Source organism: Echeneis naucrates, chromosome 12, assembly GCF_900963305.1.
Source record: "Echeneis naucrates chromosome 12, fEcheNa1.1, whole genome shotgun sequence".
NCBI lineage: Eukaryota > Metazoa > Chordata > Actinopteri > Carangiformes > Echeneidae > Echeneis > Echeneis naucrates.
The window spans coordinates 15,285,928-15,306,148 of record NC_042522.1 but is presented as its reverse complement, the minus strand read 5'-3'; the positions used below and the strand labels follow the sequence as shown (position 1 = coordinate 15,306,148).

The 20,221-nt window shown below is 41.6% G+C and overlaps 1 protein-coding gene across 1 annotated transcript in view; it reads left to right on the top strand.

Annotated features, from left to right (window-relative positions):
• hcn1 (hyperpolarization activated cyclic nucleotide-gated potassium channel 1) overlaps positions 1–20,221 on the top strand; it is a 53,891-nt gene that overhangs the window by 8,455 nt on the left and 25,215 nt on the right. The window contains exon 3 of the mRNA XM_029516116.1: positions 16,183–16,344. Within this exon, the coding sequence (XP_029371976.1) occupies positions 16,183–16,344 (162 nt within the window). The remainder of the gene's footprint in view (positions 1–16,182; positions 16,345–20,221) is intronic.

The following is a 20,221-nucleotide window of genomic DNA, read 5'->3' as shown; positions in this document are numbered from 1 at the left end:
GCGAGGTTAATGGAAATGTACAGTGAACACGCAGGGAGGCGGCGCAGTATATAAAGATGTGTCATAATGATTGGACAAAACAGCCCCGCAGTCTCAGTTAGTCCGTCTCCAGCTCATTTCTCTTTGTTTGCCTCCATGGTTATCAAACTTTGGCCCTGACTTCCTCTGGCCCCTGCAAATAGTTTTTTTTTTTTTTCCCCCCTCACCCGGTGACTCCACACATCCACCAACGTGAGAGAAGGGAAAAGGCACCGAGTGGAAAAGCTCCAAGCTGTCATAAGATGTTAGGTTTAAGATGCAGGATTAGAGCGTTAATGGAGGGACAAATGCAGTCTCCAGCCATCATAATGGGCTCCAAGCACATCAGACTTGGGATGGACTCTGTACTGTACTGTTAATTTCTACAATAAGTCATCCTCCAGACTGTATCCCCGTCATTCACTCAGCTGCCCCCTTCTGCACCTCCCTCCCTGTCTCTGTCCACTTTGATGCCATTTCTTCCCTCCATCTGTGTAGCAAAGTGCAGGCTGGACTGTCAGAACTGAGCCCGGTCAGACTGTTTCTCTTCTGTCGATACCTCCTTTCACTGAACCTTAATGACCGGAAGCCGGAGGCAGATTAATGTGTGTTGAGATTGTCGCCTTGTTTGTCTCAATTTTCTCTATAAATACTGAGAGTTCCTTTTGGGATGAGCATGTGCGATAAACCAAGGAATCTCTCACAGACTGGGAAGTGTCTGATGGTTGTTATGGTCAACCAAAAACAGCTGAATGAATATCAACAAAGGAACTGGTGCATATTATTTAAGCACCTCACACTCCTTATTAAAGGAGCAGTAGATGAGACCATCTGGCTGTCTAATTAGTTGGAAAACTTAGGACAGATAAATCAGATGCATAGTTATTTGATGGAATGGTTTATTTGTATTTTAGGATCACCAATAGGGGCGTTACATTGATGTTATACAGGCTCTGATACAGCCTTTAGCGTTCATTTTACCGTTTCTATCTTTGTGTATGATTTTCAGTGTGCTTGGTTCAATAATTCCTCCCTTTGTTTCTTTACACGTAATTATTGGTGAAATGGAGGCTGCAGCACTGTTTACACAGAAATATTTGAGGACATCCTAAGTGACAATCAGCACGTTTTCACCTGCGCCCTGATCTATGAAGCACTTTGTATATGCGCCAATAGAAATGATGGATCACTGGGTTGAACTCAGTGGGGATGGTGGAAAAGCATTTCTCCTTTGTGTCGTATTTTAGCACCTTGCAGCTCTCTTTTCAGGCAATATTTCTCACCACTAGAGAAAAAAAAAAAATCTCTAGTCATAGTTTCTGACTGCTGGCCAAAAGCGACCCCCTGAGGGTCATTTTTAATGGCTGGGTATTTAGCAATTCAGTGAATTAATGAGAAAAGTCATCGAGGGCATTTTTTGCCCTTTCATCTTTAATTTCACAGGACTTTTTGGGATTTTTCAAGGGCATTTTTACCCCCTGCCTTATTCATTCACATTACTCAACTTCAACTCTACCCCACTTGTGTTTCACTTATTATTTCATGCCCTCTCAGATACGGAGCTAATTATCCCGATTACAGCCTCCACCACCACCACTAGCTTCTACTGTCACCCTAGCATGTACGCTAATATTGGAGAGATCCTTATCATTTATGTTTCCAGTTTTAGATACCATCCAGTCCACTGCTGATTTAGGTTCATTTTGTTTAATAAAAAATGCAAAAGCGGACTAAGGGGATAACGTTTTTAAACTGGAGTAGAGAATCCCCACAGCTCCCAGTGCCACATCTGGCTCATCACGGCCGCCAGGCGCACCGCCAGATCCCGACTCCAGCACAAGGGCTCAGGTTGAGCTTGTGGCAGGGTACCAGCCCCGAGGGGTGGCACTACCCTTTCTAAAGCCCCAGGCAGCATCTGTCTCTTACCGCACTTTGGCTTAAAATGTACATATAACAAATCAGCAAACATTAATATAAAGCATTTTGCCTGTCAATACATATTAAGTCCTACCTGGCAGTGGGTTTATTGACCAACAACCATTATTCAATAACTTCACGCTAGAGCTATTGAAACATTTGTGGTAGTAATTTGAACACTAAAAACAATCTATGTGCTACAAATTATGGTAAAGTCCAAATACGCTGCATTTAATGGCTACTTTTAACTCTCAAACATAGATTTTAATGAGCTACTTAACCATTTGTTGTATTTTGAATTGTGTTCTTTCCAGAAGAGGAAAGTCATCAATAATTGCCTTGCACGACATCTACTGGGACCTAATTATGGTTTCTTTCTGTGATGCTGTGTTTTAATATTAATTAAATTTTAATGAATACATTGCCATAACATTTTGAAAGCAAATTTATTGAACTGAGGAACTAAAGGACTTACAATAGTCTAAGGTTTCACAATCCCTATGTTTGAGGTAAATAATAATACGCATGATACATGACAATATCTTTAAATGTATGAAATATAAAGCAGCTCGTGCTTTGTGATACTTTATAGTTAAACAGATATTGTGTTGTATCACAGTACACGATGTCTTCGGTCATGTTGCAGTCAACTGTATTTTGATACTGTGGTGATACACTGTCACAGCTGGTGAGTTGCAGAGTAACTGACAACACAGCAGTCAGGTTGAACACACTATAGTAGGAGGGGTGCTGAGGTGCTGATAGTTTTGCTGCAACCTTTTTTTTTTTTTTTCCTCCCAGTATATGTGTAATGCGGGCAAACACACAGTGCAGTCCCGGATTTTCTTTTCTCTTCGTAGCAGTTTTCCCATTTCTTCTTTATTGTTTCTGGATGGATTATCCTTATGATGAAACTGTGTCATCATCTCATGCCATCGTGCCATTACCAGATTAGCTTTTGTGCTTTAAGACAATTAAGACACTTGGATGTTTCATTTTTCATGAACTTCCACTGACTATAACAGAACCTACTTTTGTGATGTCGGTCATCCCTGAATCGGTAAAGTTGATTTATGTTTTGATCTGTTTCATGCAGTAACAACTATATTCATATTTCATAGGGAAATGAATTGAGTGTGTGCTATGCGCTTGGAAGCTGCTTGTAAGACGTGCCAGCTCTGCCTTCTTTATATGCAATTCTGCTTTGCCAGCATCACTGAGCTGTCCTGCAAAAGTACAACCTGTTTCTGTGAAGAGCGCTGCGACTGAATCACATCTCAAGATCGGATTTTTGTTGATATTCTGCCTTTTTTCAGCTAGCTGTATTTACAGCTGATAGGGTTGGACTATAGGGTGAGGCAAGTGATCTGTATAATCAAAACGTGTATGTGGGGATGTGTCAAGCTAAGGAAAGGTGCAAAATGGTTGATTCATGGCTGGGTCTGTAAATTGATCTGAAACGGGGGAAAATGTGAGCCAACTGACCGGGTATCTAGTTCACTGCCAGGGAACAGTAGAGGAATCCTTAACCACATTACACTGGCTAAATTTGGTCCCCACTTAAATAACCCATACAATTGTGTGACAGCCTGAAAGCAGATTGATGGGGGAAGATCTGACTTTGACTCCTTTTAGCTTTTCGCAAAGTCAAGCCTGCGCAATTTTTCAAATATGTAATACATTTCTATTGATGGAAAAATTTTGAGTCAAGTAATAAGATCCAGAAGGCTGAAGCATGGCTGGAAATAAGCATTTTGAAGTATAATTAAACAGAAATAAAAAAAAGTTGCTTGTTGTGACAAAATCAACTCAATTCATAGATTGCAATGATGTAAATCTCAGAAAAAACTAACTATGAAAAAGCCAATTTTCACATATGAGAAACTGGAAAAGACATTTTTCAATTGTTTTCCAGCAACCGACTAATTGATTAAGCACCTGACTGCTGAAGGATCATTTTAAAATGACACATGGCAAAGGCTTTGTGAGGTGAAGAGAGATCATGACAAAGCCACACTGTAATTTACCACCTCAGCAACAGATAAGTTTGGTGCCAGCGGATTTTAGTCGGATTTGATTTATTGAGTCCTGTGGACTCTAGTTACCTGCCTCAGAATAGGTTCAGCCAACTGTGTGGTGGCTTGAGGCCGCCGCCCCGGTCTCACGCAGGGACAGAGGTGCATAATCACATACACACAGGCAGATGGTGGGTGGGTGCAGAATTAGGAAATGCTGTGTCATGTGTAACTTGGCAGAAATAACGAGAAAGGGATGAGGGCAGTGTGTGTTACAATTTATACCAGAGCAGTAACTGTGGTTGATTTTCTGTTTCTTTCTGTAACTAAAGCTTGTCAGATGATGCTAAATGAAGGCAGAGCAAAGGTTTTTACATGTGAACATCTATGCACATTGCAGTACATAAAAACCGCAAATGTTCTTTTTAAGCGGCACCCAGAGAGACTGGCTTAAACAAAGCCAAGCTGGATCCATAAAGAAAGTATACAATCCATTCAACTCACGGAACTATAAATGACATTTATAGGAGGATAATTAAAAGGAGCCTGGCCTCATTACCATGTTCTCTCAAATGGCATTTAGTTGTAGGACACACATACAGTGGTGTGCAGCAGAGAAGTCGCTGGCTGCAGGACCCTCCTCTGTGCAAGAGCCATGTTGGAGCAGAGCCTCGGGCTGATGACTGTATATAACTGCTTCCTGTTACGGGACATGATTTGATGTGAACTGATGTGATGTGTGAGGCTAAGGATTATTGCAGGACTATGTCATGTCTGTGTGTTTGGGTGTGTGTGAGTTTTGTGTGCATGCATCTGGATATATCAGGCCCTGTAGCATAGAAGTGGCATATGGTAACTAATCCCCCCCCCCCAATCGCTAGCATATATCGTGTTGCAGCCCAATACTCAGTAAATGTCAGTCTGCCAACAGTATGTAGCTTATGAGCTCACCGCAGTAAAGACAAATACGATGAATAATGAAAAAATGATTAACATTTAAAGACATTAAGACAGAAATGAATCGAATGACAGTGAAATTAAAGTTGCTTAAAAAGGAAATTACATACTAAGGAGGTTTGCAGCAACTCTACCAGGTGACAAAGTCCCTGCAGGGCAAAGTGTCAGGTGTTAATGATACCTGATTGTGTATTACTGCCGAACAAGGCCAACATGGCCGGGGATGCACAGCTGGTGGTTGCTATTTGATGTCCTGACAACAGCCTGATAGTTCAGGCATTTTTCTGCAAAGCAAAGAAAGGTGTGATTTCTCTTCTAGTTATATTGAGGACGCTAATGCCTGGAGAAGTACATTTCATTTATCAAAGCAGCAGCAGCAGCAGCCTTCAATCTGAGGTGGGGTTTGTGTGTGTCATTAGTGAAGTTTACCTTTGTGTTTTTATATATAGAAGGAGGATGTGGCGGTTTAAATAGACATTTCCGCACCTAAAGAGAGAGTGTACAGCTTTTGCAGCTGCAGCCTTGATGCTCAGAGCACTGTGGTGATAACAGCATCACATTAATATCACAGCGTTTGGATGCAGTTACATGTGAGCCTTGTGTAACGACAGTACCACCTATGTACCACATACAGCTCCTACGAAGCAGCTGCTTCCCATCTACTTGGCTGATCTAAAATCTGTTGTTGGGTTTTTGTTGCCCCCCCCATTTCTAATATTTATCAAATGCTGGCTGTGTGTTTTCTAAATCTGTAATGATTCATGACAAACAAATCCAGGATTTGTTGGTACACAATAAACTGTTTTCATCACTTCAGCAAAAATGAGCACGTGTCACTTAAGAGTGTGGAGAAGGAATATCTGCTGTCCGGGGCTACAAAGCACTTGGCTACGGAACAGTGAATTCACTGCTCCTTCCTTTTCACTCTTGAATTTTTCATCAGTGTTCAAGCGCCACTGTGATGCGTATGCATGCGTTGTTGCATTCGGTTCAGCAAGTCAGTGCTTTCTGTGTGCGTTTTTTTTAACAAATGTTTTCATTTTTACAGTGGCTACGTTTGCATCTAAAAAGGCAGCCCAAGACTTTGAATATATTCAAATCAGACTGAGCTCCGCTTTGCTTGAGCCTGTGGTTGGCTGTTGGAGAGCAGCACAGGGGGTCATGGACTTTTTGTTCACATTCGAGAACCCCACCCACTTTACAGTGCTGCATGGCATGGCCAGGCTGGCTGGCGGGGGGGAGGTCACAGCCTGAGGGGGGGGGCCAAGGCGCTCCGTCATATGTCTTTATGTCTTATGTATGACAGGCTGATTCTCACACTTTTGACATATTTTGGGGAGAGGGATCTCTCCCCGTTTACCTAATAGACACCCACACTGTTCAACACAGTGCGTCTCAGCAATCAGAACCAAAATGTTTAATTATCTTTGTCTCAGAGATATTAGTCACACTAAATTTAGTTTAACGAAACAGCACACACGCTTTTTTGGGGGGGTTCAATCTTTCTTTTGGTGCATCAGCTCCTCCAAAAACTCCCTCCCCCTTTGTCCATTTCTCTCCCTTTACCCTGTCTTCGACACACACACACACACACACATACGCAGAAGCCTAATGGACTACTTCAGTTCAATTTTGTCAAGCAGACAAAAATGAAGGACAATGCTTTTTCCCTTTCATGCCGTCTGTATTCTTGTCCCCTCTGTTTTAAGACACGGCTTTCTGATGATGAACATAATGTGCCTCGAATCATGTTCTTGCTCAGCTTACTGAGGGAAGCTTGCTCTTGCCCACAGGGTGGAAAATCCCAGACTCCACTGCCTGAAAGAAAGACTTTTTCTCCTTATCCCCTGTAGATGGAACCCATTTTCCCTTGCCAAGTCACTGAGTGCTCCTTCTGTTGCTAGTTGGTCTTGTTAACTGCAGTAGAGAGTGTTAATTGCTTGACCATATGTTTTAGAGTACAGAGTTAATTGTGACACCAGTGGTGTTAAAATAGAGATAAAAGTATAGCTTTAAGCAAACTAATTATAGCTCCACAGCTTCACTTAGTTTCTGCATTAAACAGAAAAAGATTTTAAAGGCGTCACTATAAAAACAGGCCTATTAAAATTTGCATGTCAGCAGAAAAAGCCTGCAAACGATTTTTACCAAAACTCATCCCTTAAATTGCGTGTAGGTTGGAGATGACGAGCAGGTGCTGCTTTTAATATGCGTCGTACTGAAAGTACAAGAGTAAAAGTGAAAGCATTGAAATGAGACAAGATGTAGGTTAAAAATCACTTACAACATGTCCTCTGCTGCTGTGGCATCTTATTTCTGTCAGCCGAGCTAGTGAGGCAGATTTAAGTATGTATGTAATTGTTCCTGACTGGATATCTGGAAGTTAATCTACAGCAACAAAAGCCAGCTTCACTGTTACACTGCCAATGAAAGTTGAAGGATGGCATTTCAGATGGTCCACCCTTCCACTGGGAGCAGGTCTATTTATCTCTCTCTCTGTCTCTTTCTTTTCATCTCTTACTGTCGTCAGTCTGTCTCTGAGTTCAGCCCTGTACTTCATGTTGGACGTAAACAGACACGTGTGCACGGTAAGGACAGCGAGACAGAGAGGCAGTGACACTGCGAAAAAGAGAGAGGGAAATGTTTGTCCAGCGAGGAGGGTGGACGTGGAGATATTATGAACAAGCACTGTTGTAATCTCTTTTTTGGAGGACAAAGAAAGCTGATTTTATGCTACACAAATTACTGAATTGGAATATTTATTGCCGCTGTGCCCTAAAACTACTGCCATCTTCTGTTATTGAGCCTGGGGCATAGATGTTTTCATTAGCCCCACAGCAGCCAAACTAAACAAACATCTGCTCTTCCTTCCAACATCTGCCACTTATTTTTAAGCGCAATTTTGTTTTTCAGCCCGCATCATATTTCAATATTAAGATACAAATATTTTCAGACAGAACTTCATCAACCCCCTCTTGAGTTTTGGGCAGGGAAATGGGTCTATGGTTGTGGCTTTGATGTTCTGTCTGCACCCATGGGGTACCCCCCACCGCCGCCGCACATGAACACAAGCTTCCCTCTGCTGGTGTGCACAGTACAGTAAGCAGACAGATGACATATATAGTCTTGGGAGGGGACTAAAGTGATAAGAAAGGAGATTAGGCTAATCTCGGTTATTTTTGTTCACTGGGCTGTTGGTGGTGGTAGCTGTGTGTGAGCAGAGGGTATGCTCGGGGTGGGGGGGTCACCCTGCAGGAAACATGCATTGGGGATCACTGGCCATAAGATGGCTGGTCTGTTCACTTTTTTTCAACATTGTTTAATATCCCAGTACTTCTCTGACTATTCGTTCAGCTCATAAAACAATAGAGGGCAAATGTTCTAATGTGCCAGATTGTCTTGTTTCCTTAAAATGAAAGTCTGTCACCTAAAGTTGTCACACAATGGTATGAGGAGAAGCAGTATATCCTCAAGTTTTAAATGATGGAACCATTCAAAGCGAAATGTTCTAAATGATTAATTGATTATTAAAATAGTTGATTCATTTTCTGTCCAAAGACTGATCACTTCACTAATCCTTGCAAGCCCGACATACATGACTGATTGATCCTCCGTGAGGCACATAATGATCCCTTGGTTATTTAGAGAGGAAGGGGGGCAACACTGTTCATGGAAGACTTCCTGTAATGATGCCTTGTGCAAATTAATTAATTAGTAACTACTGAAGCATTTCTCCCACTTTCACTTCCCAAGAGTTAATGTGGATAGATTCTGTGAGGCAGCCTTCATTCATCTATCAGAACGGCTGGGCTGCAAGAGCTCATATTGTCTTGTATATGAGCATTATTACAGCAATGGACTATTATTACACCATAGAGTATTGTTATGGTGTGACTACAGTACAGATTAGATTATGTAGCATTATCAGGTGTAGTCCTGATGCTACAGCCAACACAGTTAGAGTTATGTAAGATGAGATGATGCGCTGTTGCTCCACTGTGGATAATATGACTGATTATATGTATAACCCCCATTTTCTGCTGTATGTAACGCGCATCTACCCCAGTGTGTATCATGCTGAGAGGAAATATGGCCACTATTAGCACCATCACACGCTGCCTTTCAGCTTTAGGGGTCTCGGATTCTCAGCTTCAAATGTAAAATGATACTACGGGGCCATCTCCGTCCGCATGGGAACATTGGAAAGGGTGCGTCTTTGCCATAAACTGTGGCATGAAGGGTCCATTTTGCTGATGTTTACATGAGCACAGCAGGTCACCCTGGTCAATCCAGTCAAATCCTTCCTCCACTCACATGGACACTAATCTTCCCCCACTGCCTTCTTAGCACAACTCAGTCTTCAACACACATGGCCTTACGCTCTTTCACTTCTTCATGACACTTGGAAAAAAAAAAAAAAAAAAAGCTAATTTCTGACTCCTCCACTTATTTTCCTTTCTGCCTGTCTTATTTCTTGGCATGCCTGTCTACCTGCCTACAAACGTGACTATCCCATTACTCAGAGTTAAAATTTAAGGTAAAGTCGACATCAACTCAGTTTAGTAAAAAAAAAAAAAAGAAAAAAAAAAGAAACACAATGTGTGTTTGTGTAATTAGTTTTGGGAAATTTGCCATTTGGCAGAGAATAAGCTGAGAGGATAGATCTGTGAGTTCACAATGGAGCCAGAGCTCAGCCTTTAATAGTTTAGCTTAGCATAATACAGGAGGCAGGAAGAAGCAGTTAGCTTTGCTGGTATAACACAAACAGGCAATTTATGATGTCCTCTTTGCAACAAAGGTCGGTGCACACCTGCTAAGGTAAGCTCATCACATCCCGGCTTCAGCTCCAAACTTGCATAAAAATGTTGCCATCTACAGTATCTCATTTAAAATGTCGAGAAGGACAAATGTATGACCTCAAAATAATATTTTTTCCAGCATTATTTACACAATTGTTGGCAAAAACGTTTGTCAAAGTGCTGGGCATTTTAAAATTTTAAATGCATATTAAATACTGCTGTATAAATATAAACTCATCAAAGCAGCTTCTAAAAATAACTCTTAACTTACACAGAACAAAGTCCCTCAAACCCAATTATGTGAGAAATCATCAGATTACATCTGTGCCAAGAGCAGCAGAAATAAGGCAGGCTGAAATCAAACATTTAGACAGTTGTGTGATCTTTCTCGCTGACCTGTTTACTAATCTTAGTACTGGCTTAGTTCTTCCCTGTTATCTTTCAGTCAGGACAATGACTTCATCCCCGCAACGATGTTGTCAAACCGTTTGTGCTGAAAACAGACTTAGACAATTGGTGGGAAAATGGATCACACGGGGAAATGGTTGAGCCCGCTGGCATGTTCTTGAACAATATGTCCATGTTCACATGTTTTCCCAGCGATTTTTCCCTTTTGCACTGACGAGGCGTTGCTGTGCGATACTGCTTGGAGAGGTCAGCTGTGTGTAGGCTGCATGATCATTTTCGTACCACCGCTCAGGTTACAGGTACAAAACAGCAGAGCATTCGCCTCCCATTTACTTGTTTACCAAATGCATCAAGATGCATCAGCATTCCCCTGTTTATACACTTTTCTAAGCCATGACAGAATATTCCAGAAGAATGTGTATAAATCAACAGCATATATTAATCCCTGCAGACTCTGCATGGAATCATGTCCACATAGGCATAAAAAGGAGGCTTAGCTGGCTGTGTGGGTCAAAATGTATTGAAGTACTGACAGGAGAGGTTTTTGGTTTTCATAGATAATTTCAGTTTGAGTCCTTTCTGCACAATCCACAAATGAGCATAAATCATAAACCTGACCTCCGTGGCTGCGTGAGCTTCTGCTCCAGAGGATGCTGCCTCTCTCTGCCAATGCAGCTCCGAAGGGTGGAGCACGGATTAAGGCAGAACAGAAGTGTTGAGGTTATCACGCTCACACGACCAAAATAGACGCAGAGCGGGTGAGACAGCGGGCAAGGCAGCTCGGTGTGATGTGCTCAGTGGAGGAACAAGAGAATTCTGCTGATGGACACAGAAATGATGGAAGAAAACGGCCGTGCTCCCGTAGGAAAGAGCTACCTGGGCTGGAAGAGTCTTAATTTTAATTTGTAACTGATGCTCTGCCCAGGGATGACTCATCCAATGAAATGAATTCATTGATTAATGGTTGCTATAGGCTAATTCAACATAGAACAAAATTACCACACACATTTATATCCGAGTCCTTGATGTTAGCAGTTGTATTTGATGATGAAGAATATTAATTGAAGGGGCCACAGTCAAACGTGAAGATAACAATTGAGCATTTGAATGAACTCATATCAAAGTGATGCAGCTAAATCCACACCGGGAAGAATTACTAAGCCTGATTGTTCCTCATCATCTTCTGTACTGTGACTGATCAGAGATCAGTTATTTGCAGTGGTGGACTAACTTTTCATACAAAACATAATCAGCATATAACATATAAAGCTGTCTCATGCTACAAATGTAACTTTGCAGCAGTGTGTAAAATGCCACAGCTACAATATTGACATGATTCCATTTCTTGCACCTGAATATGTCAATAATTCACAATTAACAAAATTACACTGAAAGGGGCCACTCTGCTTATATTACTAATAACACAGATGTGCCTGTCCTCCATGATGCCATTCTTCATTGGACATATAAGGCTGAAGTGCAAGCTGTGAAGAAATAATGATCATTTCTTTAAAGTGTTCTCAGCTACATTAATAGATCACTACTTGTTTTCTGCCCATGCAAAGATCCCATCGATCTCCACCTGCCTTTTAATTAGGTCTCAGACTACAAATTACCGTTGGGCCTCATTACCCAAATACACTGCCACCACAGAGTCAGGTCCTTTCCATGCACAGAAACCGGTGTGCAGATTTACGCAGCTTTGACGTGTTAGATGTATGACTCTGCGCTCTCTGTGTAGTCTGATACACCCCTGTGTGCGTCCTATACAGATTTGCAGACTGATTAGCTTCTCGGAGCATACAGAATGCCGCCCGAAGCTCGGAAACGATGCCAAGTCTATTTGTGTTTATTTACTTTTGGACTATATATGTATCAACATCACTACACATAGTGCATTGCTGTCACATGACTCGGAATTACTTCCAGCAAACTGCTTTTCTTTCAGGGAAGAGAAGCACCACTTGCAATGTATTTTCAGTGTATGAAATATTTCAGCTTTATCTGCTCAGACAAACATTGTCTTTAGGAGGTTTTTCGTCTCTTTCTTTTTTCTTCTTCTTTGTTTGTTTTATATAAATTGAAAGAGGAATAGCCCAAAACTTTTTCTAGTATGCAGAAGAAAAGGGACAGAAGAAGAAAATGCGAGACTGGCTAAATCCCAGTGAATACCCATGACATGGTAATATGATTTTTCAAATCCAAGTTCAACTGTAATTTTGTGATTAAGAGAAACCAGAAGAGATCCAAAAGGAGATTTACAAGACGATTTTAAGCGAGAGAATTCCAGATTTTCCTGGAAGCAGTTGTGCCATCCTTCAATGTAATAGCGAGTGGTGGATTTAATTCCGTCAAATTAGTCCCTCGCTAATCCTCACTAACCTCAAACAGAGGTCACTCATGTCCAATTTGAAGATGCATAAAGAGCACTTTGTAATTGCGTGTCCAAGGCCCACAGCTTCACGATGAGTAATTCTCCTGCATGCTCTTTTCTCTGCAGACCTACAGAAAACATATCAACCTGACTGTCAGACGCAATGTAAAGTTTAAATAAAGCACATGCTGGATCACCTAAAGGATTTTTATACACTGAATGCAAGCATGGGCTCTCATGTAGAAAATTCTGGGATTGATTTGAGGTGTACATCCATATTCTCAACCGCTCTACTCAACCATAGCGTCACAGTGAATGGACGTGGAGAAGCCTAATGTGAATGAGCGCCGCGTTGGCTGGACAACAACCAGCGTGTGACCTTGTGTCGCTATCACTTTACATCTTGGCTGTTTGTCTCCTCTGTATTAGAGGATTTTGGCGACCTCTGCCCCCGTCACCAGTCAAATTTAAGCTTGATGCACTTAATTCTAAGCCTATACTTTGCCAATGCCAGCTGAGCATATTGGCAGGGCCTTTGCCATCCTGTCAGTGCCACCTATTTCCTGTAGTCATAAGAGCTTATGGTGGCAGAGAGGGCACTCCTAAAACAAATTCAAAACTTGCAATAGACAGCTAGGTTAATGCGTTTGTTGTGTCTAACATTTGTGTTTAAAATGTGAGCAGGCGGATCGACGAATTTTCACACAGCAGCTCTTAATCTGAGGCGGGTGGTTATTATCATGCAAATGCACAAACACTGCACCAAGGAGATATTTTGCATTCATTGGACAGGATACCTTTAGGAACTACATAGGTAATCACGGCACCGATGAAGGACCAGCACAGTGACACATCAGAACCGCAAAAGAGAGGCAGGGTTTGACGGCACGTAAGGCTGAGCTTGTACTATCGACGCTCTGCTACAGCAGTTTTACAAAGCAAAGAAGACAAAGAGGCAACCAAACTCAGAGTATGAATGATACTGAGATCAGAAGCCCCATTTCCTGTTGGAAGAAGCTTGCTCACTGATTAAAATATCAATGGACAACCTTTACGTCAGTAGCACTGCTCATCTTTAATACTGTGCTTATGATGCTCTCAGTGGATAAGTCAGCCTCTTCAGGCTCTCACTGACCACAATCCTCCTTCAGAAGTCAACATGCATTTCCAGGAGTGTTAGTTTACTGACCTCCTCAAACACAATGACATTTTACTTTTACATGAGATTGGGTTTGATTTCTCTTCCAGTTTGTGTTGAACGGGCCTCTCATCAACCATTATGAGCTGCACAGACACACAACTGTGTCCGCCTGTGTGGCCTCTGTGTTACTCATTCACACTGCTGAGTGCTGATCCAGTAGGAGCATGTTCGTTGTGGAAACTGGAGACGTGACCCGAGTGTGCAGATGTACACTGCAGAAATGCAGACACTGGATAGCGATCATTGTCCAAACGCGCTGTACCTTCGTACTGTTACAAATGAAATGTATTTGCTTTATGCAGAGAATGTTTTGGTCCCAATAGAGCAATTGCAACAGCTGAAACAACCCTCTTCAAGTGGTTAAAATTCATCCTAATACATCCTGACATCACGATGAAGGTTATCCTGTATAATCCTCTGACCAGACCAGCGATCTACACCCGGAGCTTCTATTATTAAGGACTCTAATAATAGAACACTACCTTGTGGCTAGCTGCTGCCGCTGGCCGAATTTTCAAACTGAAATACAAACCCAAACAAACCCTGCACTGTGTTAATGAGTTTCTTTCCTCTCAGGTCACAGTGACTCAGTGTGACCCAAAGGTTGCGAGGGCCTCTCAGCGAAGTCAAATCAATTCTGGGAACTTGCACAATCCACTCAGCAACCTCCACACATTGTGCTGTCTCCTAAAACCAGCTCCCCATTTTTCAGAGTCTACGTTGCTGTGTTTTTCGATTACGCGTTAGTAGAAGGAGGAAAAGTGCAGACGAGCAGTTGGCCCTTTTCTATTTCTGTCTGAGCTGAATAATTTGCAATTCAAAGGGGGACCAAAGTGCTACTTCCTGTTTTCCGCTCCTATTGTTATCCTCCAGGTATATGCACCGCTACTAGTTAACTTCATCTTCTTCCTGTCTTTGATTTTTGTCTCTCCCGTTCTCCAGCTGTCTTTTCTCTCCTATCATGTCTTCGAACTATATTGAATATGGACAGACAAACACACGCAGGGAGAGAAAGTTCTGCTAAATTAAGAATAAAGATGTAGGCAGCAGAAGAGATAGTGGGTGCATTGAGACAGCCACCCTGTAAGCTAGTGGCTAATTTTAGCCTTTCAGGGCAGTGCACTCTATCCCCCCGTGGATGAGATGAACCATAGAGGGATCTGAGCATCAGCTCAGTCTCTTGTTCTCTACTGTTTTGTGTGTGGACACTGTCCTTTGTGCAGAAAGGTTACAGGACTGTCACAATAGGCCGGGGTTGGAGAGATGTGGATTCAAAGAGCTTTTTTAAAACACCTGGGGTTTGGTGGGATTCTGCTGGTAGATTGGCGAATTCAGAATTACTCCATAATTCATGAAATCCAACCTCAGGCTCCTTCTTTTCTGGAGCGGGAGCACTGCTTGAGTTTTTGGAACTCTGACTGGCTCTACGTTTAAATATAAGAGTAATATACACCATTAGAAAAAAAATTATGTAATAACAGCTTTAAAAATAAGAGTAAAATACACCATTGGAAAAAAAACAAAGTAATAACAGCTCTTTGAACTTCTTATTTAAGAAAGGTATTTCAATAGATTGTAATTGAAACTTGAATCCTTGGCATTACTTCTCTGGCATCATTCAAATCTACTTTAGATTTTGTTGATTATTTGCATTATTTCTGACCTTGAAAGCATGTGTGAGGTCTCATAACTAAAACCTACCTGAAACTAAAATTTTGGCGTACTGTGGCATACTATACTCCTGCCATTACATTTATAAGTAAAATGGGCAGTTTTCAGAGAATGGGAAGCCATCAGCTTAAAAAAATTAATTACCTGAACTCTTTCATTCAACAGTTTGGCAAATGGGACAGGTTTATTATGCAAAACCCACCAATCTTATTTTTTTTCTTTCCCATATTTAACTTTGGTCAGAATGAAAAAATGACCTTCCACGTGAGGATGACTGTGGAATAACTAACCTGGAAAGAAGTAATGGGTTTCACATGCTAATGAGAATGTCTGAATTAGTGTCCCAGCCAACCGGCTGTGAGCCAATTCTCTTCGCCCAGATCCGCTGTAAATGAAACCACTTCTCATTGCAGATGTGGTTACTCACCCTGCTGATGACTTTCTATTCTGAAACTTCCTGCTCTGATTTAATAGTCACGTCGGCGGTGAAAGTCGCCCCGGCTCCTGGTGTTTCTGCACACCCGTTCCTCCTTCAAAATTTCATTCACTCGCTCTGCATTACCTCCTCTGCGCTGTAGGTGCAGTTCCTCCACTGGTCTGTCTGTTTTGGAAAGCAGCCATGTTGAATTATGAGCAGTTCAAAATTTGTGGGCGCAAAAACTCTCCACTCTCACACTCCATGTCTCCACGTGATTTTAAAAATAAATAATACGTTTACCTCGGAGACACAACTACATGTGATGTTTAAGAGACCAACACTGAGAACATTGTATTAAAGAGGTCTAACTGAGGTGTCTCCTTCTCTCTCTTTTTCTTTGGCAGATCTTCCATATGACCTATGACCTGGCTAGTGCAGTGGTAAGAATATTTAATTTGATAGGGATGATGCTACTTCTGTGTCACTGGGATGGCTGTCTGCAGTACCTGGTGCCTCTCCTCCAAGACTTCCCTCCTGACTGCTGGGTGTCCCTAAATGGTATGGTTGTAAGTATTCCACCCTCTCCTCTTTTCGTTTGTTATTTTGACATTTGGCATATCAACACGGTATGTGTCAGTGCCACTGAGCACAGTCAGTCAGTCAATTGGCCATTCACTAAGCCCTGTGACCCACTTTGTTACTTTTGCTGTACCTGTCGAGCTGGCAGTGGAAATGGTGGCATATTTAGCAAAAGACAGGCATCTCATTTTCAGCAAGCCTACAGGAGGCAATTAGTGGTAAGAAAATTAGCCAAAACACAATTTAATGTATTCCTCAACCTTTACAGTTCAGGTTTTTGTTTTGGAAATCCATTATAACGTGAACAATCTTTAAATTCAAGGCTTGCCATTCCTTCTTTTCGACCTATATTTGAGCTCCAGTGCGGCTGGATGAACCTTTGCTGGATCAGACTTTCACCGCCCCCTTACTAGGGAGAATGTGAGGTATGATTTGAAAACAGTCGGTGATCATGTTAGACAGCATGAGCTTTGGCATGTGGGGTGGATGCTCTGCACACTTTATTGGGCGGAAATATGAAAGTGCAGTATATATAGTATTATAAATACCGATATCCATCATAATGATAGGTGTGTTAATTATAAATGTTTAAGTAAAGGGATATCTACAGATGGAGAGCAGGAACCACAGAGAGAACTGACAGTTTGTGGTGTGATACAGAGCCGATGCAGCATTCTCTTGGTGTTTTGTTTTGATATAGTATCTAATGTGGAGCAAGGGTCCGTCTGTAAATAAGAAATGCAGGCACATTTCATCAGGGATGGTTTTGCAAGTTCGTAATTGCTCTGCCGACCTACAAAGAAAGGCAGAGGAACAGTATTTTGAAGCAAAGATTGCCAAATAAATCATTTTCAGTTTGTTCAGCTTAGAAAGTGTAAGTCCCCGAGGAAATCTGAGTTAACTGAACTATGGCAAAATAAGAAAATGGTTTTATGATTTTTGAAAAAAATAAAACTAACTAAATGCATTTATTTCACGCTCAGATCGTCAAATATCTTTGCAAGCATCAGTGGAGAGTTATGACTCAAGAAATTAATTCTCTGGTAATATAGTTGTTTTGTTTCTTTTTTGTTTAGATGAGTTGAGTGAATTCTCAATTAAAACTAAACAATAAAACTGAAAAGAACAAAACATAATGGAATGAAATCGCCAAAAAGATTAGTTGCTATCACTAAATTCATGTTTTTACAGTTTGACATTTTATGTTTGAGTCAATATTAATTCTCACAGCCAGTGATTAACATTTGCAGCAAATTCATTTATTTACACATATTTGGCTTCTACAGAACTACAAAGGTGTGCATGAAGAAATTTGTTTTGTTTGAATCATTTGCAGACTTTCTCCTCCTTTTTTATCCTTTAATTGTGTTTCTTTTCTTTTTTTTTTCAATGCCTCTCTGCCTCTCTTTCTCTGAGTTGGGGTCAAATGACCGTGGTTGCTCCTCTCAGAGCGATGTGGTGGTGTAGAAGTCTGTGCAGACCTCCCGGGTAATGCTGATTGTAAATGCTCGCCCGTGGACATATTCTGCCCTCTCATCTCTTTCCGACAAACATTTCTCTACTCCTCATGCACACTGACTGCTCAGGGGCGTCAGACTCGGGGTGCATATGTCAACTCCGCTCAACATCACAGCTCTGTATCCAACACTTATCTGTACTTTGAGGCAACGACTTGCCCAAGTGAGCCTGCTACCAACTAGCATGTGTTATTCATCCAAACAGACTTGATCCATCTCTGTTTTCTCCAAAATGAATTTGCGATCTAGTGATATCATTTCATGCATGTTAATACTGTAGTTGTGTATACAAAGCCCGGACAGCTAATATTCTCAAACTTTCCTTTGATGCACTGCATTCACATTAACTTGTAACTGAGCTTAGTGATTAAAAGCTTCTTTTTCTCAGCTTAACTCCCCTCTTGTATGCAAATCAATACAGAATGGGCATCATGTAAACAGCTAATTTGCTGCCCCCTGCGTGGTCGGATCATTTGCGCCTCAGAAAGCCACAGCCACAGCCAGATGCTGCGAAAGGGCCTCTGAAACAATAAGCTAATATAAGATAACTTTGTGCTGGAAGCTTATAGCGGCTGTGATTACTGATTAAACTATGTTCTTTCTCTCCTTCAAACTGTGAAGTCATTTGTATGCAGCGTGTAGAAACAACATGACAACTATGTCAGATCTCAGATCAGTGGGGTGTGAGGCCTTATGCAGTCGTGCCCATAAGCTAAAATTGATGATGATTTTTTTTTTTTTTTTTATTATTCTTTTCTCTTGTTGGCTTCTGTACTTTCTGTCTCCAGCTGTGAGAAGAAGAGCAGGGCCAACGAGGACTGCAGATACTGCTGAGTGGTGCGGCACAGGGTGTAGGGCTGTTATCTGCTTGACTAATGGCCTGAGAGTAGCTTCTTACTCTTTAGAGGTTGCATTTACTTAATCACCCGTCAAGATAATGCTTGCTGGCACGGGCGAGAGGGTGATGGGTTGTTGCTTATGTCTGCAGGTACAGTGTGACGATGTATGTGTTGGAGAATGTGCATTTTGTGAGTGTATGCATTGTTTCTGTCGTGGCTCACATTCAGAAGCAGACAGCTGAGCAGCTGTCTGCTGAGGATTCATGTCTCAGAGAGAGTTAGAGGCAGACAGATAATGTAGGTAGGGAGACAGACACACACACACACACACACACACACACACACACACTACAACTGAAAAGCCTGACTAACCAAGCATAACCTCCCTTGAGCTTCAGTCGCCCTTCTTGGCCTCTTTCATTCCCCACCACCCACTACCACCCAAACCTCCCAAAGTAAGTGGCTTCAGTCCAGAGTTATGAATTTAGGAAGCCTTTTTTTTTTTTTAATCCCCACTCCTCTCTCGTTCCAACATGGCGATGAACTGGTTTCATGCCAGTAAAATTGCCAGACTGCTCTTGTCCTGTAGTGGAAAGCACAGTTCTGGCTTGCTGTATTTTTGGTTATGTTGACTCAGATTTCACAGATCCAGCTGACCTTAGTACTCGAAAAGACCAAAACATATTTTGGATTCAAGTTGGACCAGTCATCTGGTCTAGTGTCCGGTCCTCTGCCATTGCTCCTTTTCTTGGCTCTGATTGGCATTATGATTGAGAACCAACTGAAACCAAACTGAGCTGACGTACATCTTTGGAATCTGCATGGATATGGGTCCCCTGCTTTCAGTCAGTTCTGTTCAATCTGATTTGTTGAATCATTCAGAAATGTCTGAGTATTTCCTCCAGAATTGTTGGAGGGGAGGAACCGTTCCAGGACATTCAAAATAAGTTTCTGATGGGCACACAATCAGTCTTTAAATTTGGAAGCCATCGTTGTCTCGAGAGTTCAGACAGTTTTTCATTTCCAAACGTGGAACGGCTTGCTTCTGGGCTGAGTTTAACCTTTCTGATTGAGGGTGTGGTAATCAGTGAAAGTGGCTGCTGCACATGATTGAGAAAAAGAAAAGTCGCCTCTCTGCTCACAAAGTCATTGATGATTTATTCATAACCCTCCAGAGAAAGTCAAAAGGACGGCGCTATCAAAGTGGAAAAGTTAAATACATTATGCGATTTAGGGAAGTAAACTCATCACAAAGCAGATAATAACACAAACAGCTTTGTGTTGGGCTGCCCTGCTACTTAACCCAGTCAACTAATCAAACACACAACTGAAAAAAACTGAAGCGTTTATAAAACTAAATTGGGTATTTTTGATATATTTGTAGTTTCCATTACATTTTAAGCAAAAATATGAAACATTTATTAGTTTAGTTTAAATTTTATCTAGCTGAACTCAACTCTTAATGATGGTTAAAAATATATATATATAAATGACTCCAAACTGGGCCT